This window comes from Lepisma saccharinum, chromosome 4 (assembly GCF_977018435.1).
Source record: "Lepisma saccharinum chromosome 4, izLepSacc3.1, whole genome shotgun sequence".
In the NCBI taxonomy this organism is placed as follows: Eukaryota; Metazoa; Arthropoda; class Insecta; order Zygentoma; family Lepismatidae; genus Lepisma; species Lepisma saccharinum.
The window spans coordinates 52,464,439-52,488,592 of NC_139232.1; the positions used below are offsets into that span (position 1 = coordinate 52,464,439).

A 24,154-nucleotide genomic window follows, 5' to 3' on the forward strand; every position below is an offset into this window, starting at 1 on the left:
CAAAACCTTCTCTGTCGTCCGCAGGACGTTGTTGCCACTGACTTCGGAGCAAACGAGCAAACGTAGCAAACAACAGACTGGGCTGCAAGCGGTCATTTGGGGGTGCAAGGACAGATGTCTTCACCACCAGAACATTCACGGCCTTGACACCGTGGCAACAAAGGACACGTGAAGGAAGCAGCGACCCCTGGTAGGCGGAGGACAAAGCATGTGTTGTCTCCAAGGCTTTTGCCAATGGGTGAAAACACTCACATGATGCCCAGGAAAGTCTGCTAGCAGAAGGAAATCTACGGTTTGGGGCGAATTGTGCCAGGTTAAACCTTCTGTCCTATAGGTACGGATTTGGAAGGGAGAGATGAAGACTTCACAGTGTAAAAAATAGTTACTTTCCTTTTTCTTCTTCTTCTAACTGATTACGGATTTTCCCCCATCAGGATTATAGCCCATAGTATACTGAACAAAATGAGGTATCATTTGTACCTCGAATGTTCTTAGTTCAGGAAAGATAAAATTTCATTTAGAGCATGCAGAACTTCAAATTTCCCGCTGAAAACACGCTTGGCATTAGTGCGAATACCTGGAAAATCAGCTTCGGCGGCTAAGGGTTTTAACACATGGGCGTAAGTTGGGACCTAACTTTGATGGGGTATAATTAAACTGGGCCTAATTTTGAGGGAGCAGAATTAAACTGGACCTAACTTTGAATCAAACTTGGGCCTAAATTTGAGGGGGCAGAATTAAACTGTGCCTATTTTTGAGGGGGCAGAATTAAATTTGGGCCTAATTTTGCGGGGGTAGAATCAGACTTGGGGCCTAATTTTTGAGGGGTAGAATCAAACCTGGGGCTTAACTCTTGGGGAAGACACAAAGTTTTCCATCCCATAAAAACAGCATCCAGGATTATTTGCTAAATAACTGTGATGTTTGCAAAATTACAAATATTACTCTTTATTACTTTACTCCTCAGGTCCCCTAACTCGTAATTTTTTTAAAATAATAAAAGTTTTTTTTGGAGGGGGGCAAGTGACCGCTTGCCCCAACCAAGTTACGCCTATGGGTTGATTGATTTGGTGTTTTAAGTCCACTTTATGCCCAGTAAGGCTAATCAGGACTGGACCTACAGTTTAACCTTTTGAGTCCCAAGACCATTTTCACAAGTAAGCCTCTCGGTCCCGAGCCGATTTTGAGCAAAATGCAGAGTTTCAATTAAATGAGTGTAGATCGGAGACTAATTGCCCTAGAGAAATGAGTGATATACAGTTGTACGCGGAATGAACCAGAGATTCAGACTATATGAAATTTATGCAAATTTGGCGTATATGTGGCGGGGGGAGGGGGCTAACTCTCAAAATTCCAAAATTCCGGGGAAAAAAATTTGGTTCCCCCACCCTCCCCCCAATAAAAAAGTACATGACAGTGTCGACATGCACATGGAAATGATCGCTGACATGTAAGGAACACAAAAATATTTGCATTATTATCATATAACCAATGTAACTTGAGTTGTACCCCCAAAAGGAATGGTCACTGATTCAAGCTTCAAAATGCAGTGGTACCTTGAAATGACTATAGCTCAGAAACTAAATGCCCTAGAGATATGAAAGATATACCGTTGTACACAGAATGAATCACAGATTCAGACGATATATAATTTATGCACATTCGGCGTACATATGGAGGGGGAAAGGGGGGAAATCCCCTCAAAAATACTTTTCTTAAAAAAAATGGTGTTTCCCCCCACCCCGAAAAAATGTCAAAATGCACAAAATGCAAAATTTACGCAAATATGGCATATATATATGGAGGGTCCTCGCACTTGGGCACAAAACGACACCTACGCACAACATTCACGGACGAAAAGCTAGAACGCAGTGAAAAATGAGCACCGATTCTTGCAGCTGCTTGAAATTCTATTTTTAGACAATGCAGGGTAACCCCTGTCGCAACTTGTGGACACTTGTGCTAAAAAAACAAAGGTTTCCTTCAGCGTGCTTCAAAATTCCATTCTCACAACGCAGATTCAACAACCAGTCTTCCCCTCCCCCCACTCCCTGCTTGCGCCCTCACGGAAAACTTTCATTTTGACATCGGATACTGATAAACAAGCATCCTTAGAAAGCAGTTCACAGGCAGGAGTGAAAAGCATTGCTTTAGAACAACAAAGCCGGTCTTCCTTTGTCGGCAAAAACTTGACCTTGAAAAAGAGACCCAAAAGAGAAGTCCCTTTTCCCGCCTTTCCCTCTCCATTTTCATGAAGACAAAAAAAATGCAAAAAAACATTTCTGTTAAATACATGTGTTAGGAACAATATATAAAAAAAATCAAAATTCTAGCCAAAAATAAAAAAGTTATAACGTAAAAACTACGACCTTGACACCGTGAGGCTTACATTTGGGTATCTCGATCGAGACGTTTGGGATCCAGAAGGTTAAAGTGGGATCCAAACCACTACGTGCCTCAACCGGGTACCGAACCCGGGACCCCTTGGTTGCAAGGCGACGACGCTACCACTGCACCAACCTGGAGGCACCAATTTACAACTATGGGTTAACAGATCATTAAAATATCTAAATTTACATTTTGATTTGTAACGTCCCCGGCTGTCAGCCTGGATTGTAACTTTATAAATTATTAAGGTTGTATTTTCATTAGTTGATTTTGTAATGGAACTTCTTATCTGTATGTTAATTAATACCCTAAGTTGGTAACTTTGTCTGTATTCAATATACCTTAAGCACCGAGTTCATATGTATGCCACTAGAGGCACCTCGGTAGTAGTTATTACTGTGCGCAGCTGGTCAGCGCAACCATAGTAAATCTAAGTAGTTCCTAGAATCGCCACATGCTTACGCTGCGATCAGGGCTCCCAATGCTATAAAAGAAGCCTGAATGTGGCCCTAGAATCAGTTGGTTTATGGACACTGACTGGAGCACATCGAGGGCTGGCTCCTCAGCTCAGGCTGAGAGATCCACCTCCAGCACTAACAGCCTGGTCTGAACCCGGTTGAGACTGAGGAGAGGTATCCGAACCTTGGTTCGACCCCAGCCTTGTGCTGAGGAACAAGGTACCCGAGCCTTAGTTGGCTCGTCCCTAAGTCTTTAACTGAGCGGTAGGTAATCGAACCAGATTCGATCCCGGCTTTGTGCTGTGAGGAGTCTCTTGTCATACCGACTGGTTTGATCCCCGGTGTTGTCACCGCGTACCGTGGGAAGGCACCCGAACGTAAGTTCGTACCAGTATGTATATACTGAAAGTAAAAGTGCCAGAACGTTTCTCCTCGCTCTGAGAGAGATATATTCTTTAACGAAGGCCATGACTATAATCAGGATAGGTAAATTTTAGTATCAATGTTATTGGCACATGATTCAAAGTTAGTAGCGCCAAAGTAGGGAAACTTTAGAATTAATAAGGGGCAAATTTTAAATTGTTTAAGAATTGTTATTAATTTTGGTTTATGCAAAATTTCTCATTCTGCCATTGTAAACGAGTGAAGTTTTATGCAAAGGAATTTTTATTGTAATTTGGACTTTGTAAATTATAAAAATTGTAAGCAAGTTTTGGCAAAAGCATGTTCAAAGCGCCTTTATTTAAATAAATAGTTATGCAATGTTTAGCAATCGAGTTTCCCATATTTTTCACCCAGCAAGCCCTGAGTGTATAAGAGTTCTCATTCTCCCGACAGATGTGAGTAGCAATAATGGGTAATGCAACAGCGGCGACCATTGGCGCTCCGTTCGCCTGCACCAGGTTGCTCGTTGCCATTCCGTTTTTTTTTTTTTTTTTTTTTTTCGAACGTTGCAGATTTCACACTAAGTTTATTTTTTTAAGTGGACTGCTAACAAAAACAAGACAAGTCAACAAGATAAGTTGTGATACCTTCACAGAGTAGTGGTCACAGTGCATCAGGCACGAGAATAATGCATCTTCCATGAGAAATCTATCATGCTGACTTGTTTTACATTTTTTGCTAGATAGAACCCCTTCAAATCTTCTTGTACTGATAACATGTACGAACATTTTACAAAAACTATAAGTTCGAAAAGTTTAAATAAATAAAGTTACTTACAAGGTTAGCATCTTCGACTAACTGGCGAATGTGGGGCTTTACAGTGTGAACCAGTTCGCACACGTGTTTATTGCAAGCAACAGATCCAGAGGGAAGTATCATAACTTTAGTTCCTGCAATGTCTTCAGCATTGTCATACTTCCATTTTTTGGGTACAGGTTGATCCACATGGCTGGAATGCAAACACAAATATTACTAATCCTATTTGAAACACTAGGAGGAAAAAATGTAAAAAATACCCAACCAAAATAGACATGGAAAAATATAATGGCCTTCTTTAAAAAAAAATCTGTTTTTCTTCCACAGCTACTTGCACCTCTACTAAAAGTACAGCCTGTACTAATATTAAAAATATATATTGTAATTAAATTCTAATGTGGCAGTGACCCAACACATGGCACCACAGACTATGGATTTAAGCAATTATAAACTTGCAGTGATTTACACCAGTAATAATGTTCAATGTTGGCACATATCGTCGACTAAGAATGTAAATGTTTTATTTCCAAGTTTTCATATTTTCAGGAGAGCTTTAAAGTTTGGCATGATATTGGACCTTGCATCTCCATTGCACTGAAAATTTGTATCATTGCCTCTCTAAAAAGAAATAGTTGTGAGAGTGCCAGTGTTCTATCTGGTTCATAGAACACTGAATTTTAGAATTCAATCAATTAACAATTATGATTCAACTATTATTCAATTTTTTGTCTGTTAACAACGAAAGTAAGAACCAAAATCCATTATCACTTCTATACAGCTATCACAAGTGACAAGTGACCGATGTTGGAATGCAAGTGGTTTATTTCATACTCAGATGTCACTTGTGGTTGGTTGAGGACAATCATCGGAAGGTTTCATTGGCTGTTGCGGTTTGCATTCCCATGGCTGCTTCCAAATTTTTTAGACGAAACAAAAACACACTCAATATATCAATATTGGTCGTATGTATACGTCAGACAGCAGCAGAGATTACAACAATTGTATCCTAAATGGACCACAGACAAAATATCTTGATTTGTCTACAATTTGGAGATAAACATTTACATTATCAATTGACGATATGTCTATTTCCCTCATCAAAAGCCTGGACAAAATTACAACTTCAAACATGTTAAATGGATACAATGAGAGAAAAGTAAAAACACTGCAGATGTTGCTCTGTCCACTCTGACAGGCAATAGAGGTACATGCGGGAACGCTATAAATTAATCTGCCTCAAACACTATACTCGCTAAACTTAAAAAATGTCCTCTTTGGGGGCTGGATATGGTATCTTTATTCCAAGTGGAAAGCGTATGGATGCAAATGTGCCAGCATATAATACTATTTCCTCTTCATGTGAAGCCTTCAAAACATAATGTTTTTTTCTACACTCCCTATATGCAAATGGCAACACTGACCACAGAGGTACATAAAATCAGACCAACAAGAGATAATGCTAACCTGTTAACAATAACTGGATCTGGAATAGGCACATTGAGGTTCTGATGAACCTCAGATAGGTCCTTTCTGTTGAACTGAGCCGTTTTAAGCAGCTCCCCAAGCTCTAGGATCTTTTTGGGAAAACCATTCAGCACCAATTCTTCTGCCTAAGAAGTGAAGAAGTTATTTATCAATTTTTATGCACTTGCATTCTACCTTACTTATTGTAATGACAAAACAAAATGTTTAAAAAAAAATCACAAAAATTACAAAAAAATAAAATAATAAGGACAAAAAATATATTTATTACAGTTACATCACACATGATACCAGTTTTCAATAATGTACAAACACACACACACACACACACAATTAAATTTGTGTGCATAGTGTCTGCCTAACCAGTACTCTGGAGGTTGTACACACAACAAATCTAATTATCTTCAGTGGTATGACCATTTGAGGCGACAAAACTAGAACCAATCTCATGAAAATGCTGCCGGCCATTCCAACGTTTCAAGTTGCTATGGATATTCGCATAAGCTTGGCCCAGTTTTGAGTGCATATTTCCATTTTACAAAGCCTGTGCGTTACATTTGCTTGAATATGATTCCTGTCAGTTTTGGCAGGTGTAGCTGCCTCAAGTATCATATAGGGAAAAAATGGTGAGGGAAATTGGCAAAGAGTCCCAATAAAGTTTCACACAGTACTTACATAGTCATCACTTTGGGATAGCAAATAGGACCTCACATAGCCTTTAAAAATTCAATCTTAAAAGTAGCAACTGCACAAACATATCATTTCTTATGTTTCAAAAGTTATAATTGTTGAAAAAGAGGGAAAATGATGTCTTCTCCCACAAAGAATAATATTGGCAATGTTGAAAAATGAAGTATATATATTCATGATGAAAGTTGTGCGAATTACTCACAATTATAATAAAAATATATTAAAAACTTACATTTTTGCGAGTATCTATGCTGTGTTAGGTTTTTAATGTTTTTATCCACACACACTTAACCAATCCCAAATCCTATACATAATAAGAGGTCGACGTGGTTATGAATTGTGTATAACCAAAAGTGAACAGCCTGAAGAAGTTGCGTCCCGAAACGTCGTGAAAGCAGCATAGATACTCGCAAAAACTTAAGTTTTTAATATATTTTTATTAGAAGTATATGTAGTTTGTAGCAGTGCATGTGAGTATCTAACAAATTTTATATCACACTGATGTACCATTTTACAGACACACTGGTATATGGTTCCATTACTCATATATTACAATAGCAACGGCATCATCTAATGAATCCTTCCTCCGAACAGTTTTGAAACTTCTTTCTCAGCAGCACCTAACCCAATAAATTACATAAACCTAACAATATTGAAAATACAAAATCTGTAGTTCCCATTAAGCTTATCATATTGGCAGTTCAATTAAAAAAAAAAAGTTTCCCCTCAATCATGAATGCAGTTGTATCTAAAGAAAAAAGCTACCCACAAGAAAATTGAACATCTATTATGCTGCTTCTTATTTCAGTCTTCGTTTGGCCAGTGTGTTCCTAAATTCTGATTGGTAGTTGAAATTGATTTGAGGATGCTTTTAAATATGGATTCTAATTGTCAGGAACTGAGGACAAGAAAATTCTCACATGATCCTGAAGTAAGGAAGTTCGAGGTTTATCCAGAAATGAGGACATACATAAGTACCACGTGATTTAATCTTAACCATACTGTAGCAATTGTTCATTGATTAACATTCAAATTCAAAAATTGAATGAATATTAAAAATGAAAATGTAGAAGGAACAACAATATGCAGTAAAACTTGGTGAACACGAGCACAAATCTAATATTCACAAACAAGTACTTACTGGGTCAGAATAAGAACTACACTTTCCACACACATATCAAAAACTTACATTTCCCTTTTCAGGGCTATGTATGATGACAAAAATCGGTTCTTGTTGGATTGGAAACAGACATTAGAGGTTGGCTCCACTTGCTCCTACCCAAATTAATGCAGGTATGTTCACTGTTCCACTATATCACATTACCTGGCACAATGTTGTAACTTTGAAGACTACTCCTTAGAGAGGTACTGTGATTTTTTCTTGTCACGATACATAACCTTCAAATACGAAAATGTAGAGGTTTCAACATGTTCAAGAGAAGTCTGATTCCTGTTCAGAGTCTGTAAGTACTTTGTAACTATTTAGTTCAACAATTACACGAGGGTCATCCAGAAAAAGAGGAATGTTTTGGAATAAAACACAAACAAGAAATGATGTGTGCAAAATAATAATGGTACAGAAACTACATATCTTACTCTACTATTCCACAAACCCATTCAAGCACTTACTCAGAGTGTGATACCAGTTTATATATACCATCATTGTACTTAATTCAACCATAACAAAGTGCTACCGAATCACCACACAAAAAAAATATATTATATATATATAAAATAATAATAATAATAATAATAATAATAATATATATATATATATCCAAACAAACTCTCAGCATGCGAAAAGTTCTGGCAACTGTCTTTTGGGACAGGAAAACCATCTTATTCATTGATTTTCTCCCACGGGGAGCAACAATAAATGCTGAGGCCTACTGTCAAACGCTTCAGCGAATATGTTGTGCCATACAAAACAAACAGGGTGGTTGAATAAATGGGCAGCAACCAAGCACAATGACGGTAATTGTGGAAAAATAGAGTAAGGTATGTAGTTTCTGTACCATATATTTTTTGCACACATCATTTGTAGTTTCTGTTTTACACCAAAATGTTCTGTTTTTTCTGGATAACCCTCATACATAAAGAAAATGCGAATATATATTATTATACCGAAGAAAATCATCCATACCTGATGCTTGGTCATTTGTCACATTGGATGCTTGTTTTGAAAATACTGAACTCTGTAAACGCTGGCTAAAAAGCTTGCAACTTTCTAATTTTCTACAGTAAAATTCTTCAATCAGAATCTGTTTCCTACAACAGAAAGGCTGCTTGCTACTTTGGTGTTTGCTAGCATTCATTCCAGTGCATCATAAAGCTATTTCCAAACACTACAGCAAGAAGTGTATCTAATAGCCTATACTCTTGTAAAGCAAAAGTTAAACTTACTGTTCTGCATTGGAAAGGTAAAGATACTTATGTCTTGAGATACAAAGGTATACAAAATTTTCATATCTAGTTGACAAAGATAAATTAAGGAACTTTTATTATGATGTCTCTTTTAATCACTACATAATGTCAAAAGATTGTGGAAGATAAGAAGGTATTCACACATTGGATTAGGAATTAAAATTATAGGGCTAGCATGCAATGTTAACAACTCTGAAGTACCCACATTTCAACAACATACAAAAGTATATTCAAAAAATGACCATATAGGCATTGAAAAGAAACACACTCAAGTGCCTAGAAAAACATGATACAACAAAAACAAGCAGAGCAAAATGGAATTTATTCTAACAATTCTACTATCAACTTTTACTCCAAGGTTGGTAAAATTGTATTATAATAATTATGATGTACAAAAATGATTTTGGTTGATCCCATTAACTTAAGGAGAGATGATGACAAAAAGAAGCAAAAAGGAGAGGGTGATGAATGGTCTTCATTGTAGGTATGATCCCAGCATTTTCTGGAGTGACCGAGGAAAATTAGAGAAAAACCTCAGTCAAGTTAGCTGCAGGATTACACATAAAAGCTGTGACCATTTATTATGTATCATATCATGTCTTTATTTCCAATTCAAACTTACCAATGTGATCATTGTGAATACTCATCCTCAAGTTAACCCATTCAGGAGAAAACTCTTTATAAACATAGGAGCAAAATCAGAATGAAAAAAGTCAATTAATTTTAACTCTATACAGAAGTACTGAATCTGTACCATTATACTTTAGAACTAGCACAACTTTAGAAATATAGCCTATGCTGGAATGTTGCTATCCGTAGGGTACTGATTTTAGCTGGTGCTAGGAATGTCTCCTAAAACTAAAATATATACTTGATGAGATATATGTATACATTGGTGGGTTTAATAGGTAGTGTGATTTTTTTGGTCATGATACACAACCTTGAAAAAGGGGAAAAAAGAAAAAGTTTTCATGCTGATTTTAAACAATGCTCCCCTAACATACTAACTACACCAATCTAAGAGAAATGCATTTAAGTGTTGGCATCTTGCCCCAATTTTACAATGAATTTGTGAAATAATTCTTGTTACATTACATATACAGCATAGAGGGGAAGTATATAAGGTGTATCAGAATTGATTACGCAAACGGAAAGGGTGAAAAGTACACAATAGTATAAACAAAAAATCTCAGTAAGCATGGGGTCGCAAACGAACTGTTTACTAGATAAATGAGAATGTATGGTTGGTTACGATCCACCACTGATTTGATTGTTTGTACACATTGTACGATTGGCTCCTTCAGCACTCTGAGGTTTCTTTGTTTTAAACTGAACACTGCCGAAAGGGGGTGTAAAGTGACAAGTGTACGATGTGTGCAAACAATCAAGTCAGTGGCAGATCGTAACCATACATTTGCAATTACCTTGAAAAAGGTTCGTTTGCGACCCCATGTTTACTGAGACTCTTTTTGCTTTTACCATTGTGTACTCTTCACCGTTTCAGTTTGCACTTATTTCTGATCCACCCTGTATATTGTGAACAGCTGTGCACAGTTAAAAGAAGCATTTACCAACACCTTTATAAGGTAAGATCCTAGAGAGCACCCAAACAATGGTCCAAATTCCACACCCAGCCTTCCATGGTTTTCATGTGACCTGCTTTAGTAGTACTTATAAATCTAAAACTACGACACTACATCAATGTGATTACCTACATGCACAGATGAAGTGTGCACAAGTGCTACAGCACCTTGTTGAGAAATGAGACCCACACCAAATGGATAAATACAAAACATTTCTTTGATCATCAACTGAATGACGTGGCTACTTAGGCAGGATAATTTTTTGATTTACAAAACATTGTCACTAATATTGTTAAGGGCTGTTAAGTGATCGCCATTTTTGAAGCAGTCATTAAATTAAAAGCTCCTACATTACACAATATTCTCTACTTTCATCAATGCTTACATTTTTTTCATTTTCTCATTATAATGTAGATACATCACCAAAATTACTTTGTGACACTTTTCAAGCTCTTTTTCTTTTTGTTTGTTTTGGGAAGTGGTAACTCAACTGAAACAAGCATCCTAAACAAATCTGCATAACAAGAAGGAAATTTGAATTCTGATCCTACTAAGTCTATGATTGATTTGGTTTATTTTACTTTACATTCCTGCCACTTTTGGCTAATTGTGAAGATTAGGAGTTACCATATGATCAAATTGATGAAGGGATACTCACAAAGAACACCCATACCCAGGCTGGGATTCGAACCTGGGACACCTGATGTCGTAGTAAGCTGTGATAACCACTCTGCCATGGAGGCTGGCTGATCCTACTAACTGCCCCATGCTAAAGTTGTATGTCAGATGTCAATTTAGCAAATAGGATGAATTAGAACAACTGAGCACTGTGGACAGTTTCTTCCAAAATATGAAACAATTTCACTTAGCATGATTCAAACTAATAACTCGATTTTTTGTAAATCTGTAGAAAATGTCTTAAAATATAAAATTTTGGTGAGATTCTTTTGAAGAAAATATGGATTTTATGCATTTGTGTAAAAACATTAAAAATAATCACATATTTGACAAGGAAAAGCAAAAGTATATGTCTTTATGTGCAAAAAATATAGTATTTATGAACTGGTCAAATTTACAGAAAAATATCTAAAAACCAATGTCCTAATTACTAACATGGTTTACAAACTAAATCTGTATATCCACGTGCATATGTATGTGTGTGTGCATTCTAAGTACTAGTACTTTTAGCTACCTGGAAAACTTTTATAACCAAATAATGAAAGATTAAGTTAGTTTAAAAAGAAAAATCTTAACAGTAATTAGAAACAGCAAGAAAAAATATCGTCGACAGGTCATTGCCAGTTCAAATTATGGAATCCTCACCTGTGCTTTCACACTGTCCTTGTAGTCCTCTACCTGAAAGAGAAAGGTATCAAAGTTGTCAGGAAGTGCTTATAAATGCAGGAGCTCTTTACAAGCAAACTCATTAATGAAATTCCGCTAATACAAGGGCTGTACCGAAAGTAATGCAAAAGTGGTCATAACCTCTTTATTAACTGATGTAGATCGTTCAAATTGCACAGGTAGTTAGAGAGAGGGAGAGAGAAAGAGAGAGAGAGTGGGAGGAAGTAAGGGGGATACAGGAGTGACACTCTTCCTCTATACAGGTGTTTCAGAATCTTTGTCTTCCGTGCACGTGAATAATGGATTCCAAACAGAAGCAATGTGCTGTCATCGAGTTCTTGACGAATGAGGGGTGCAGGCTGTCCGACATCCAAAGGAGGCCACAGAATGTGTACGGAGATGACACCATTGACAAAAACAATGTGCACAGGTGGATGAAGAAGTTTACAGAAGGGGAAACCAGCATTGAAAACAAACCACACAGTGGGAGACCATCAACTGCAACCACTGACACGAATCGTCAGCGAGTGGATGAGTTGATTTGTACAGAGAGACATGTCACAATCCGTGAGCTTGCGGAACAACTGAACTGTGGTCACAATACCATACAGAAGATGGTGGAAAGCTTGGGGTATTGGAAAGTGTTTGCAAAGTGGATACCTCAGCAGCAGTTGACACCTGTGTTGAAGGAGAGAAGAGTGGAAGTCTCCTCTTTGGCAACAAATCAGGTGATCGGCAAATTGGGCTGCTCGGTGGTACCCCATCCAATGCACAGCCCAGATCTGGTGCCCTCAGACTTCTATTTGTTTGGTCGGTCCAATGAAGGACAACGATTTGATGACACAGATGAGGTTAAAGTGGCTGTGAAGAAGTGGATACAACAGTGCACACCGGACTGTTTTCAAAGAGGATTCGAGAGTTGGGTTCAACGATGGTGCAAATGCATCGCTTTAAATGGAGACTATGTTGAGTAGCTGGTTTGTATAGAGGAAGAGTCACTCCAACTACATGTGTAATTTGAACGATCTACATCAGTTAATAAAGAGGTTATGACCACTTTTGCATTACCTTCGGCACGATCCTCGTAGGTAAATTTATAGGTACCCAAGAAATTAACCTGAAAGTAACATATTTGTATATATAAAAAAGAAAGGAAGACTCTATACATGTACTATTTCTTTAGGGATGTAATTTATACAAGCCTAACACCACCTCCAACACAATATATTTAAGCTCACTGGACAAACAATTAGGCACCTTGCATTGGCCTACACAATGAACTTCAGAGACCTACAGATGGCACTGTACATGGAACATCATCAATAAATTGCTGTGTCATGTGCTATAGTTTTGTAGACTGGAAAGTAGTGTTGGTGTGCAACGTGTGCTGATTGCTTCAGGAAAATGAGTCGCACAACAGATGTGACTCAGTGGCAAAAATGGTAATTGCATTTTGTATTTTTGTTATTTTATTGGTTGATTGATTGATTTGAAATTCTTGGGTGCCAAACGAGAGATATAAAATGGTTTAATATAATCATCACAGACCCAAAAGTTCCCAAGAAAATGTAGCTAGATCAAAGCGTCAGCGACTTAAATTCGAAAACATAGAAATGTTGAGCTTAATCCATTATACCAACTTGGTTAAAACCCAGTAAATGCCACGTTTACTTCCCAAATATTGGTTTCTTTATGTAACTTTCTGCAACTAACTATGTATATAACTCATTATGTTATTTGCTACAGTGTTGAATAAAGAATGTTAATTAACTGGTTTCGACTTGAATAAAGGCATTTTATAAGTTCCTTTTTGAAAGCTTTTTCAGGACCTTTTTTTCCCTTTTCCAACCATAATTTTGCACTTTAAAATCCGTTCCCTAGTGATGAAATTAAATTGTAGAAGAAAGGCTGTGATTCGAACGTAGGAACTTCAATGGATGTGCTTGGCCAGTGAGTCAGGCTAAGATAGTTGTGTGTGGATGACTGAAAACAAGTTATCTGATCAGATGTTGTTTCTGCTTGTATGCAAATGATGCTAGATGATAATAAAGCCAACAAAGATGGATACTCTGGTTGAGGTGACAATGCACTTAAACCAGAAAAGCTACATTATGCTGCTGGATAAGCAGGTGTTCCTTTTTGTCTTACATCTGGGTGAAGAAAAGAACATAGTTATCCCAAAATTGTCTGGGACAATTTGTGAGTTCACGCATAGAGTTCAAACTGTAACTGTGTGTGATTGGTTGGATGAATATTTTCTAACATTCATGCATTGCAACTGTCCCACAAAGTTCCCACATTTAAACCAAATCTAAAATTTTGGAGATGCCTTGGAACAAGAAGTATAATGCCGACATCATCCATAAAGTATCTTGACTTACCTTATTCCTCAGTAGGTTAAAAAACAGCACGTGCCAAATTAAAACCTCAAATTTCTAGCCTTCAACCTCTTCAAGGTTATCAACAGGGTGAATGATGTACTGGTTAGAATATGTAGGACATTGATTGGTTGATTCTAGTGCTGGGTGTATCATGGAATTAAGGTGATAATTTGTCATGTGGTGTTTTTTAACTTATTGGCTAAGAGATAATACTAACATGATTATTCCGACACAGGACATAATGTATTTTTTACAAGAGTTGCAAAAAAGCTGGCTTTTTTGAATGGACGTTTTTTTTTTCGATAAAAAGCTGGCTTTTTTAAAGAAAAAACTGGAAATGTTGGCATTTTACCAATTACAGCTAACCTAATTCACTTGAAGTTACCATTTTGAGTTTACGTGTTTGTAGTAACATATTGTACAACTACCTAAAAAATTACATGATGTAGCAGCCAAGAGGCAGACACTGGCCAATCCCAGTGGACACATATTGCATAGTGGTTCAGATACAACTTTAACCCTAGCTTACCGAGGAGGGGTGGAGGGGCTTGCAAGTTCACCACCCCTATTTTTAAAATTTTTCCTGTTTGAAAATAAATTACATTGTTCCCTAGTATGTTCCCAATATTTCTGTATTACTTTTGTTCATAATAACATAAATGTAATGTAACAAGGAGACCAAATTTTCTTGGTGGGATATCAGGCATCATCTTGGAATGCATCTCATTCGAGACACTCATGACAGTGACAGTGTACAATTGGTTGGTAATGATGGTAATATTTGGAATTATTGTATTTAATAAACAACGGCACTTATAAAAAAAAAAAAAAAAAAAAAATGGATTTTGTGAGTTTTAGTGAATGATAAAATATATGTGAGACACTCATGCAGTAATTGGTTATTATTTATTATTAATTATACCTAGTAATTTCTGTAACTATTTTAATTAATAAATAACTGAAGAGACATAATCAGCAAAGGAAGCAGTGATTCAGTAATATGGTTTCTTGAATTTTAGTGAGAAAAAAAATTTGTGAGCCACCACCAAGTACCTATACAAGGTTTTTTTTTTTTTACGGCACAGGTAATCTAAGGTTAATACTAAACGTGTAGTACTGATGAGTACATCTGACCATGAAATGGAGTTAAAACAAGCTCAAGACATGTTCCGTTTTCATCTTCATAGTAGTTGTTCGAGTTTTATTTAAGTCCACTTTATGCACAGTTAGACTAAGCAGAACTGGACCTACAGTTCAAAGTGGGATCCGAACAACTAAGTGCCTCAACCAGGTAGCCAACCCGGAACTCCCTGATTACAAGGCGATGTCACCACTTTGCCATTGGGAAGAACCTCTTCAGGGTAGTGTATTGTGTTATGTGGTAATATGCTGGTCATCCCTGCAGATGATGTATTTGGGGAAAGCAATCATTATGGGAGGTGATTATTTAATGGTTGGCTGAGGTTCCACCTTGTTTGGTAGTCTGGACAGGAAGACATGCTTTGATGGCATGAATCAAGTGTGTAACATGGAAGACAAATTGAAGTGACATTAGTGAAGAAAACACGAATGCCAGGGATCATTTTGTCATAGCCAAAGCTCCACTATGTCAGGGCTAGCTGGAATCGACACTTAAAACATTCAATCTAATGATACTTGTGAGATTGTTCTACTAGCATGTGCTACACTCTTTTTGAATCAAACATAACAGGGTTGCATTATCTTGCAATACCTTTATAAAAATAACTTAATGCTGCCATATTTAGAAGCCAGTAAAGAGCATGTGATGAATCAGTATAAATGGCATAAAGCAAGATTACAATAAAAAGCTGCAAGAAAACATGCACTGCTAATGTACGAGGCGTGACAATATAAATCCTAGAATAGCCCTGTGAAAGCAAACTTTGCTAATCTGTGCACTAACAGCTGCTGTCATCTTCGAAATACTCTCCTATGTACTTGATGAGAAGATTTTGTTACTGCCAGAAAGTCTTGAATTTTTTTTTCCAGAATACCTTGTAGTAACATTGTCACATTATGTTGGAGATCTAGAATGTCAGCTATTCTTCATCACTTCAGGACATTTTTTTTTAATTTTGGAAAGAGTCAGTTGAAAAAAGTGGATGGTCAATTTTTGAAGTGAATTTCATAGCCAGGAACTCCCAAACTCTTAATGCATCATGTACTTCCAAACAACACTATTGATTCACCATTTGTCCACGTGCAATGAATTCATGAAATCATTCTTCGTGATTGAAGAAACACACAAAATGCTCTGGAATTGGGAGGACAATATGTGTACATTTTTCAGCCAAGGTGAATTCTGTGTTTTACACTGCATGCTCTGACATGATGTTTCCTGGTCATATTGATAACACCATGTTTCAGCATAGGTAATGATCCTCACCATGTTTCAGCATAGGTAATGATCCTATCAAAAATCTTGCCATTGATGAGATGAAATGTGAATGTTTCTGATCATTTATCAAGATTCAAGACAGACACCATCTTTACAGATTTTTTTTTACCACCAACACTATACAGTGGACACGTACTGCTTCCTCTGGTACTTGGGAACAAACAACCCATTTGGTCTACAGTCATGTAAATGCAAGTTGGAACATGTCTAAATGTGCTCGAGTTTGCCTGACTAAAGACCCCAGTGACACACTGTGGCCAATCTGGGAATTAAATTGTCACATCTCGTTGATCAAATCAAGTACCAAGCTACCAAATTAAAATATTACATGCAATTATGTTACTACATTTCGTGCATTAATGACTAATTACTCAGCAGATGTCTCTACCCAATTACAATTTCAACGTAACTATGTATAGAATTGCTTATGGCAGAGAGAGAGAGAGGATATATTACAGAAAGATCCAAGTTGTAGAAATTGTGAGAAGACCTAAGGCAGATTTAGTAGCTCAGCAGTAGAGCACTGGTACAGTGTGTTAAAGACTAGAGTGCTGCAATGAGCGTTTTTCGCTCGATCTGCGAATAGTTCGCACAGGCAATGCTAGATAGCATGCAGAATTGATAGGTCTTCTGCTCGAGCGAAAAATGCTCAAATGAGCGGAATACATTCAAACTCTTTAACCCTATTAGTACGCATATTCACTTCATTTGTCTATGATAGTGGGTCCTCAAATATGGATCGTGAATTAAAAGACAAAGATATATTGAAAATTAAGTGAACATAGTCATCATCTCCATGCTAAAATGCAGTTTTGTATATCTTATTGAGATATGTGAAAATGAAACCAATGATAATGGACTGAAACTACCTAAGTTGACATTTATGTTTCTATGATTACTGTCACATTAAAATGATGTTCGAATGAATGTTATAATTGCATTTTATTATTTCGCAGAATATGATTATCCCAAGGATTATCTATTATCCTTTTCGGTAAGTAAACAATGATGTACCACGTACCTGATAAGTAGTGTTAAACTTAAATTAATACAATTTAACGTTATTTTAAACAATGATGTGCACATACATGTTGCACAGTGATACGAGGTGGTATCAAAATATTCCGAGACTAGCTCTGTTTAAAAGAGAGCACTTTATTTATCTACATTTACACACTATCACCTTCAAACTAGTCCCCTTGCACAGTGATAGTGCTCCAAGCACCTTGTGCGATTCGAGCTGGATCTCCATAATGCAGTCAGAACGGTAACATTTGAGCTGGATCTTCTTCTTCGGGAAGAAGGCGAAGTCTGCAGGAGCCAAATCTGGCAAGTAAAGTGGGTGCAGAAGTGAGATCATGTTGTTTCCACAGGCTGCATTGTCGTCGTGGAGCATCGAAGTCTGCCAAGAACTCCGTCAACGTGCCATGGATGATCCATCCTTCATGTCGAGGACGGTGATGGAACTTCAGTGTGTGGGTACGACCCTGAGCTGTAAACATACCGAATCATGTCAAGCGTCTCTGTGGCAGATTTGCCTAGTTTCACTCAGAATTTCATTTTTCGTTCTTTGTTCTAACTTGATGACTGTGATGAAATTGCAGACGTGGTAACACACTTGGTCAGAATAGCACTAGTTCACAGCTCCCGATGTACACAGGATGATGTCTCTTGGCACACTGACTCATGAAGGCTGGTGCTCCCTGCGAACGTGCATGCAGTCTTGTGTTGCCATCTGCTGGCATGTCACACAACTAGTCTCGAATCCCTTTGATACCACCTCGTACGATATTTGTAATTGCTGAGGCAGGTCTGTCAGCATGTATATCGTTTTTACTTTTCGGTTTGTACAGGGAGGTCAGAAAGGGGGCATACCCCCCCTTTGTTTCCGATACTACAGTGGTTGTTTTTATAGCGATGTGATCACGTACCTGATGGTTCACTTGTACAGGACATCGGTATGGAGACCATCATGATCGTAGCACAGCTGAATTCTGCGCCATATACTAGCAGATGAATTGCGGAGATATTCCGGCGCCACGTCCTATCAGCATCAGAGAGTTCATTAACTTGACAAGGACGGTACGGCTTGAACTTTAAAATCACGTTTCATGTGTTTCATCATGGCTGAACGATTGCAAATCCACACCAATTAAACATACTTTATAACGAAAACCCAGGGGTACACCCACTTTGTGGCCACCCTGTAGATATTGTATTCTTTCATATATATTGTATTTGAGTCTTACATAATTATTTATGGAATTATTATTTAGAATTGTAATTGCATAGAGTGGCTTCTTTCCATGCATAGGCTTTAGGTTGACAGTACAGCTTATTAGGCTCTGAAATACGAGGACGTTTTCAATCTTACCATTACGAATAAGGTATGCTCGAGCATTGGAGACTCGAACGAGTTTGAGCAAGTGAAAGTGGTCCCATGCAGCACTCTATTAAAGACACAAGATATATCTCATCATTATATTTTAAATTTAGTCATAAATAAGGTTTTAATAAATTCAGTTACATGATTTTGAGTTCAAGAACAATGATGCAAAAAAGGTAAAAAGTAAAGCGAACTCTGTTATAGGTACTAGAGGTGATGTGATCAGCACCACAATTTTGGTGTCTTTATACTCCAGGAACCTACTGAAAAGAGGTTAGGTGAGCACTGTTAAAGCCGGAAAAATTTCCACGTGAGCACCCACCTTGGAATTGAACCCAAATCTCAACCAACTGGCCTACTACCATGGGGAACTTTATTTCTACTCTGAAGTATATGGGAAAAGTAGGGATTAAATAATGTTTTGCATGGAAACAGACGCAACAGAAAGTAATAACTTGGGGCCAGAAAGTAATAACTTGGGGCAAGATCGGGACTGTACGGTGGGTGATTAAAACGTCCCCATCGGAATTTTTTTGAATTGTTGCAACAGTACGGTCAGGTGTGTGTGGGCGGGAGTTGTCATGAATAAGCAGAATTCCAGACCGTAACATTCCTCTTCCCCTGTTTTGGATGGCACGTAGCAGATTAGACAGTGTTTGGCAATACACATCTGCTGTGATGGTTCGTCCTGGTTCCAGGAATTCCACGAGGATTACACCTTTTTGGTCCCAAAATACGGTTGCCATGACTTTGCGATGTGCTGGTGTTTGTTTGAATTTCCTTGGTTTCGGTGAACCGGAGTGACACCATTCCATGGATTGCTGATTAGACTCACCAGTGATGCACGATATCCAGGTCTCGTCTCCAGCCACTATGTGAGAAAACAAGTCATACCCATCTTTCTCCCAGCGAGCCAAAAAATAACGTGCTGATTTAATTCTTTCATCTTTGCAAGTGTTTGTCAACATTTTTGGCACCCACCTCGCACACAGTTTGCGATAACCAGATTGTCTGTTACGATTCGGTGCAATGTTTTATCAGACACTTCAGGAAACTCCTTGCCTAAATCAGTAATGGCCAAACGGCGATTGGATCACACTTTCTCATATACACGTTGCACAAGGTCATCCGTCTGAACACTAGGCCTGCCGTCCGCTCGTCATCATGAACATTTGAACGTTCATCCCTAAAAGCACGGCACCATTGTCTTACCTTTCCTTCACTCATTACTGTTGGTCACACAATTGCCGATGAATGTCAGTTGCACTCAGTCCATTCGCGTTGAGAAATCTAATCACCAACCTCACCTCGCATTTGGCGGGATTTTCTATTACAGCAGCCATTTCAACTTCCTGCTACTCACACGTACGCACCTCCACACTGAGAAATATACCTCTGTTGCAGGCACAGAATACTAAAGCATGCTTCAGAACACGCGCAGCTTCATCAGTATTGCCAGTCCCAAGTAAAAAAAATTGGGCCCTTTTCTTTGACATGTGCCTCGTACATATGAAACCAGATGATATCACACAATTTATTAATTGAGGCAGTTTACATGCTTTAATAGTATGCATGCACCAAAATTATTATCTTTTTACATGACAACACTGTATATTTTAGACAAGCTAAAATACCCTACATTCATCCACTGCTAAACAAGTAACAAAGAACAAAAAGCCTTACTGTTGCAACCTTAATGAGGAGCAGGTCAACAGTCTACATGCACCACAAACCTTTAGAAAGCTGATACAGTTTTCATTTACATTCAACCTAATGAAAATTAAGCACAAATGTTTATCTCCAATTTGATATTTAAGCCCAAGGCTTAATTGTGCTAATATCTAGTCATAGAAAAGCAAAATTATTCCACTTTAGTTAGAAACATTCAATGGAAAAAGGTTTACTTTGTCCATTTCAATCAGTTCTTTTAGGTTGTGCATCTCTTACGAATAGCGCAAATAAACAAGTTTCTAGAAAATTTATAAAAATGAGATGTTGATATCTCTGGTAATAAAACTTGTATTAATAATGTGCTAATATACTTAACAATAATGATTACTATCAATGACATTTAATTCATAATTGTTTATGTTCAACTATTCTACATTTTGAGAGTTCACCAACTTTCAACTTACCATGGCAAACAACATTAGCAATTGAAATTACATTTCTTTTTACTGCTGACATCAGTGAAAGTGTGAAAAATTTTGTTATCATTATTGAAATTTTGGTCATGAGTTGGTTGGTTGGTTGGTCGATTTGGTGTTTTAAATGCACTTTATGCACAGTAAGGCTAATCGGGACTGGACCTACAGTTTAAAGTGGAATCCGAACCACTATGTGCTTCCATGGTTATGAGTTCTCTAGGTGCATAACAGTATTTGTCATATACACATATTCAATATTCATACAAACATTTTTAAAAAGTGTTCAGTAAATACGTTCTACAGAACACATGCCAATGCCGATCTCTTTTTCATACTTGAGATATATAGTATGTATGTAATACTTTTAATTTGGTCATCAAATGAAATGTAAAAGATTAAAAACTTTATTTTCATCTTTACATTATCTGTATTAAAGGGAAATATGCAAACTAAAAGAATTCCCCTCCCCTTTCATTCAACTCCTATGATTATCGTGGTGCTATGCAAGCAATGGCATTGCCTACCCTGTTTACAAAGTGTGGCTGATGTTACAGTTACATTTTTATGCCATGTTGTATATAGTTCTACAGCATTTGCATCACCACAATAAGCTGGAATTTTATCAACGTAATTTTTAATATATTTCTGGTCTGGATACATCTTTATTTCTAATAACAAAAACATTTCTGTTTTATGCTCTGCACATGTCCACTTCTAAATTAAGATCAGTAGTCACTCCCCCACTCTAAAGCCACCTTTCCAGACACTGCTTCAAGGTCAGAATGATGTAAGTGGTAGTGGATCTACAACACTCCACCACTGCATTGATTTGATATTTGTTATTTTAGATAACTTTTCTGTAACTTTTAGCTATTCACATTGATGAGGATGAGTGATGATATCATGAAATTGATGAAGGAGCACTCAGGCTGGGATTCGAACCAAGGGCCCCATCTCTGCATTTTACGCCAATTGCCCATTCTCTACTCCCAAATGCAAGCTTTAATTCTATATTACAATACCAATATCTACTTCCTGGGAGTATGTTGCTTAGTTCATACTGACCTTGTCCCCATAAACAATGGAACAAGCAGGATTATTTGCGTTGTCAACTGTGCTACACTGTACCTGAGAAAAGAAAGAAAAGAACCACAGTAACTGCAACCTTTTGCAGAGTGATTTCTTATCGCAACATTAACTAACATGAAGGACAAGTCAATTGATCACGTTTATGGTTCTTATATTTGCAGTTTTCATGCACAGCATGAATGGCGATTCTCTACGTGATGCACGGGACATTTGCACATGGTTAAATGAGTCTGGTATGCTGGTTAATTGATATTGCACTGATCTTTCATATTCATTGTTTTTAATACTGGGTGTTTGCATATCATATGCCAAGAAATAAAATCCTTTCTCAAATTAACAATAAAAGTAAAAAAAGGTAAAGTGTTCCCCTGTGCTTAGCACCACACCATGAAGGCGTATAGGGGGTGTGGGGGTAACACCCCACACTTTCTTGATCTGGCCGTGAGTGGGGGTGATGTGATCAGCACTAACAATGCAAAGTTAAAAAAAAAAGCTGTGTGATGCACGGGACTCAGAAAAACGTGTGAGAAGCACATAGTTGCTTTTAACTGATTATTTCTGTGATTTGAAGAAGTTTCAGGGTACCATATTTAGACACAGATTGCTAAAGACTTTGTACTACAATATGCAATGAACAACATTTTTATATTTAAAAAAAAAAAAAATTAATATTTTCTTTCCCTGTGAGATGCACGGGATATTTCTCTCCCTTATGTTGTCACTCCACTGCAGGTGATGTCTGTCTCCATAAATTCTCTCAAAAGGTGGCAACACTATTTTTAAAGTATCTCAAGGACAAAAGAGTTTGTATTTTAAGTCTTTAAGAAAAATCCTCATAAATATAATCAACTATATGTTATTTAATTCTGCATAATGGTATTGCAGATAACAGTGTAAGACTAAACTCCTGTATCCTAAGGGCCTTCCCGGTGGCGCAGTGGTAGCGTCATCGCCTTGTAATCAAGGTGCTCCGGGTTCGATACCTGGTGGAGGTTACAAGGTTCGCATCCCACTTTAAACTGTAGGTCCAGTCCCGATTGGCCTTACTGTGCATAAAGTGGACTAAAAGCACCAACTCAATCAATCAATCCTATATCCTTTACATTGTTTACAGCTGGTTCAAAATTCCACGGTGAATGACAGATATATCTTGTATGCTAAGATACATGCTTTAAGGTAAAAATACTGTTACTTTCTTTGTTGGTACTCTGTATGAAGCAATCGATCCTAAATCACAGATGATCGCCAATATTGATGAAGTTATATGATCAAATGAATGAACATCTTCAGAATTCAAAAGTAAAAGGCCTTGTTTATGCAAGAACTTTGTTGCAAAACAGAAAAACATTAATGCGTAAGTATTTTGCAACTTCACATGAGAAGGGAGTAGTAGATGGAATCAGCGGACAAGCAAAATCACTTATTTGTACTCATGTAATGAGCAAAAGTCAATCTGCACCAATTGAACAGAACTTCAGATTTTTCAGAAGTAATTAGAAATCTCATGCCCAAAACTAAAGTTATTTTGATAAATGAAGAAGCATTTCACGAGAGAGAAGTTGGGATGATGCTCAGCCAAATGCAGGCACCAAATTTATACAGGGTGTCGCAAAACTCTTTCAACAATGCTTGGGTGCTGGTAGATACGAGGGTCACTATTTATATTTTGAGCCTAACAATGAAAAAACAGGAATTTGGCATTGAAAACTGCTTTATTGTTTTTCGAAGTATTCTCCTTTATGGTCAATACACTTTTGCATTCGTTTGAACCATTTGTCAATGCAGTTTTTCCAATCTTCTTGAGACACCTCCATAACATGGTTTTTGAACGCATCAACGGCATCTTCCGCCGACGAAAATCGTTGTCCACGCAATTTATTCTTGACATTCGGGAACAAGAAGAAGTCATTGGGTGCCAAATCAGGACTGTATGGCAGATGACCCATCAATTCGATTTTTTGACTGTTCATAAAGTCGGTTGTTAGACGAGATGTGTGACAGCTGGCATTGTCTTGATGGAGAATGATCCGACAGCGTTTGTTTATTTTCCGTATTTGCCGAAGACCTCTGGCAAACAACTTGTTGTGTACCATTCAGAGTTGACCATTCTACATTAATCTAAAGGCACAGTTGCCACATGACCAGTTTTCCCGAAAAAACAGG

The 24,154-nt window shown here is 37.5% G+C and overlaps 1 protein-coding gene across 2 annotated transcripts in view; it reads right to left on the reverse strand.

The window, feature by feature from the left end:
• The window catches only part of REG (proteasome regulator gamma), a 57,662-nt gene that overhangs the window by 14,175 nt on the left and 19,333 nt on the right, over positions 1-24,154 (reverse strand). Inside the window, exons 2-4 of one of the 2 annotated variants that reach the window (XM_083120496.1) lie at positions 11,549-11,581; positions 5,511-5,656; positions 4,068-4,239 (exon numbers count right to left, since the gene is read on the reverse strand). In XM_083120496.1, the coding sequence (XP_082976622.1) occupies positions 4,068-4,239; positions 5,511-5,656; positions 11,549-11,581 (351 nt within the window). The remainder of the gene's footprint in view (positions 1-4,067; positions 4,240-5,510; positions 5,657-11,548; positions 11,582-24,154) is intronic. The other variant, XM_083120497.1, reaches the window with a different exon arrangement.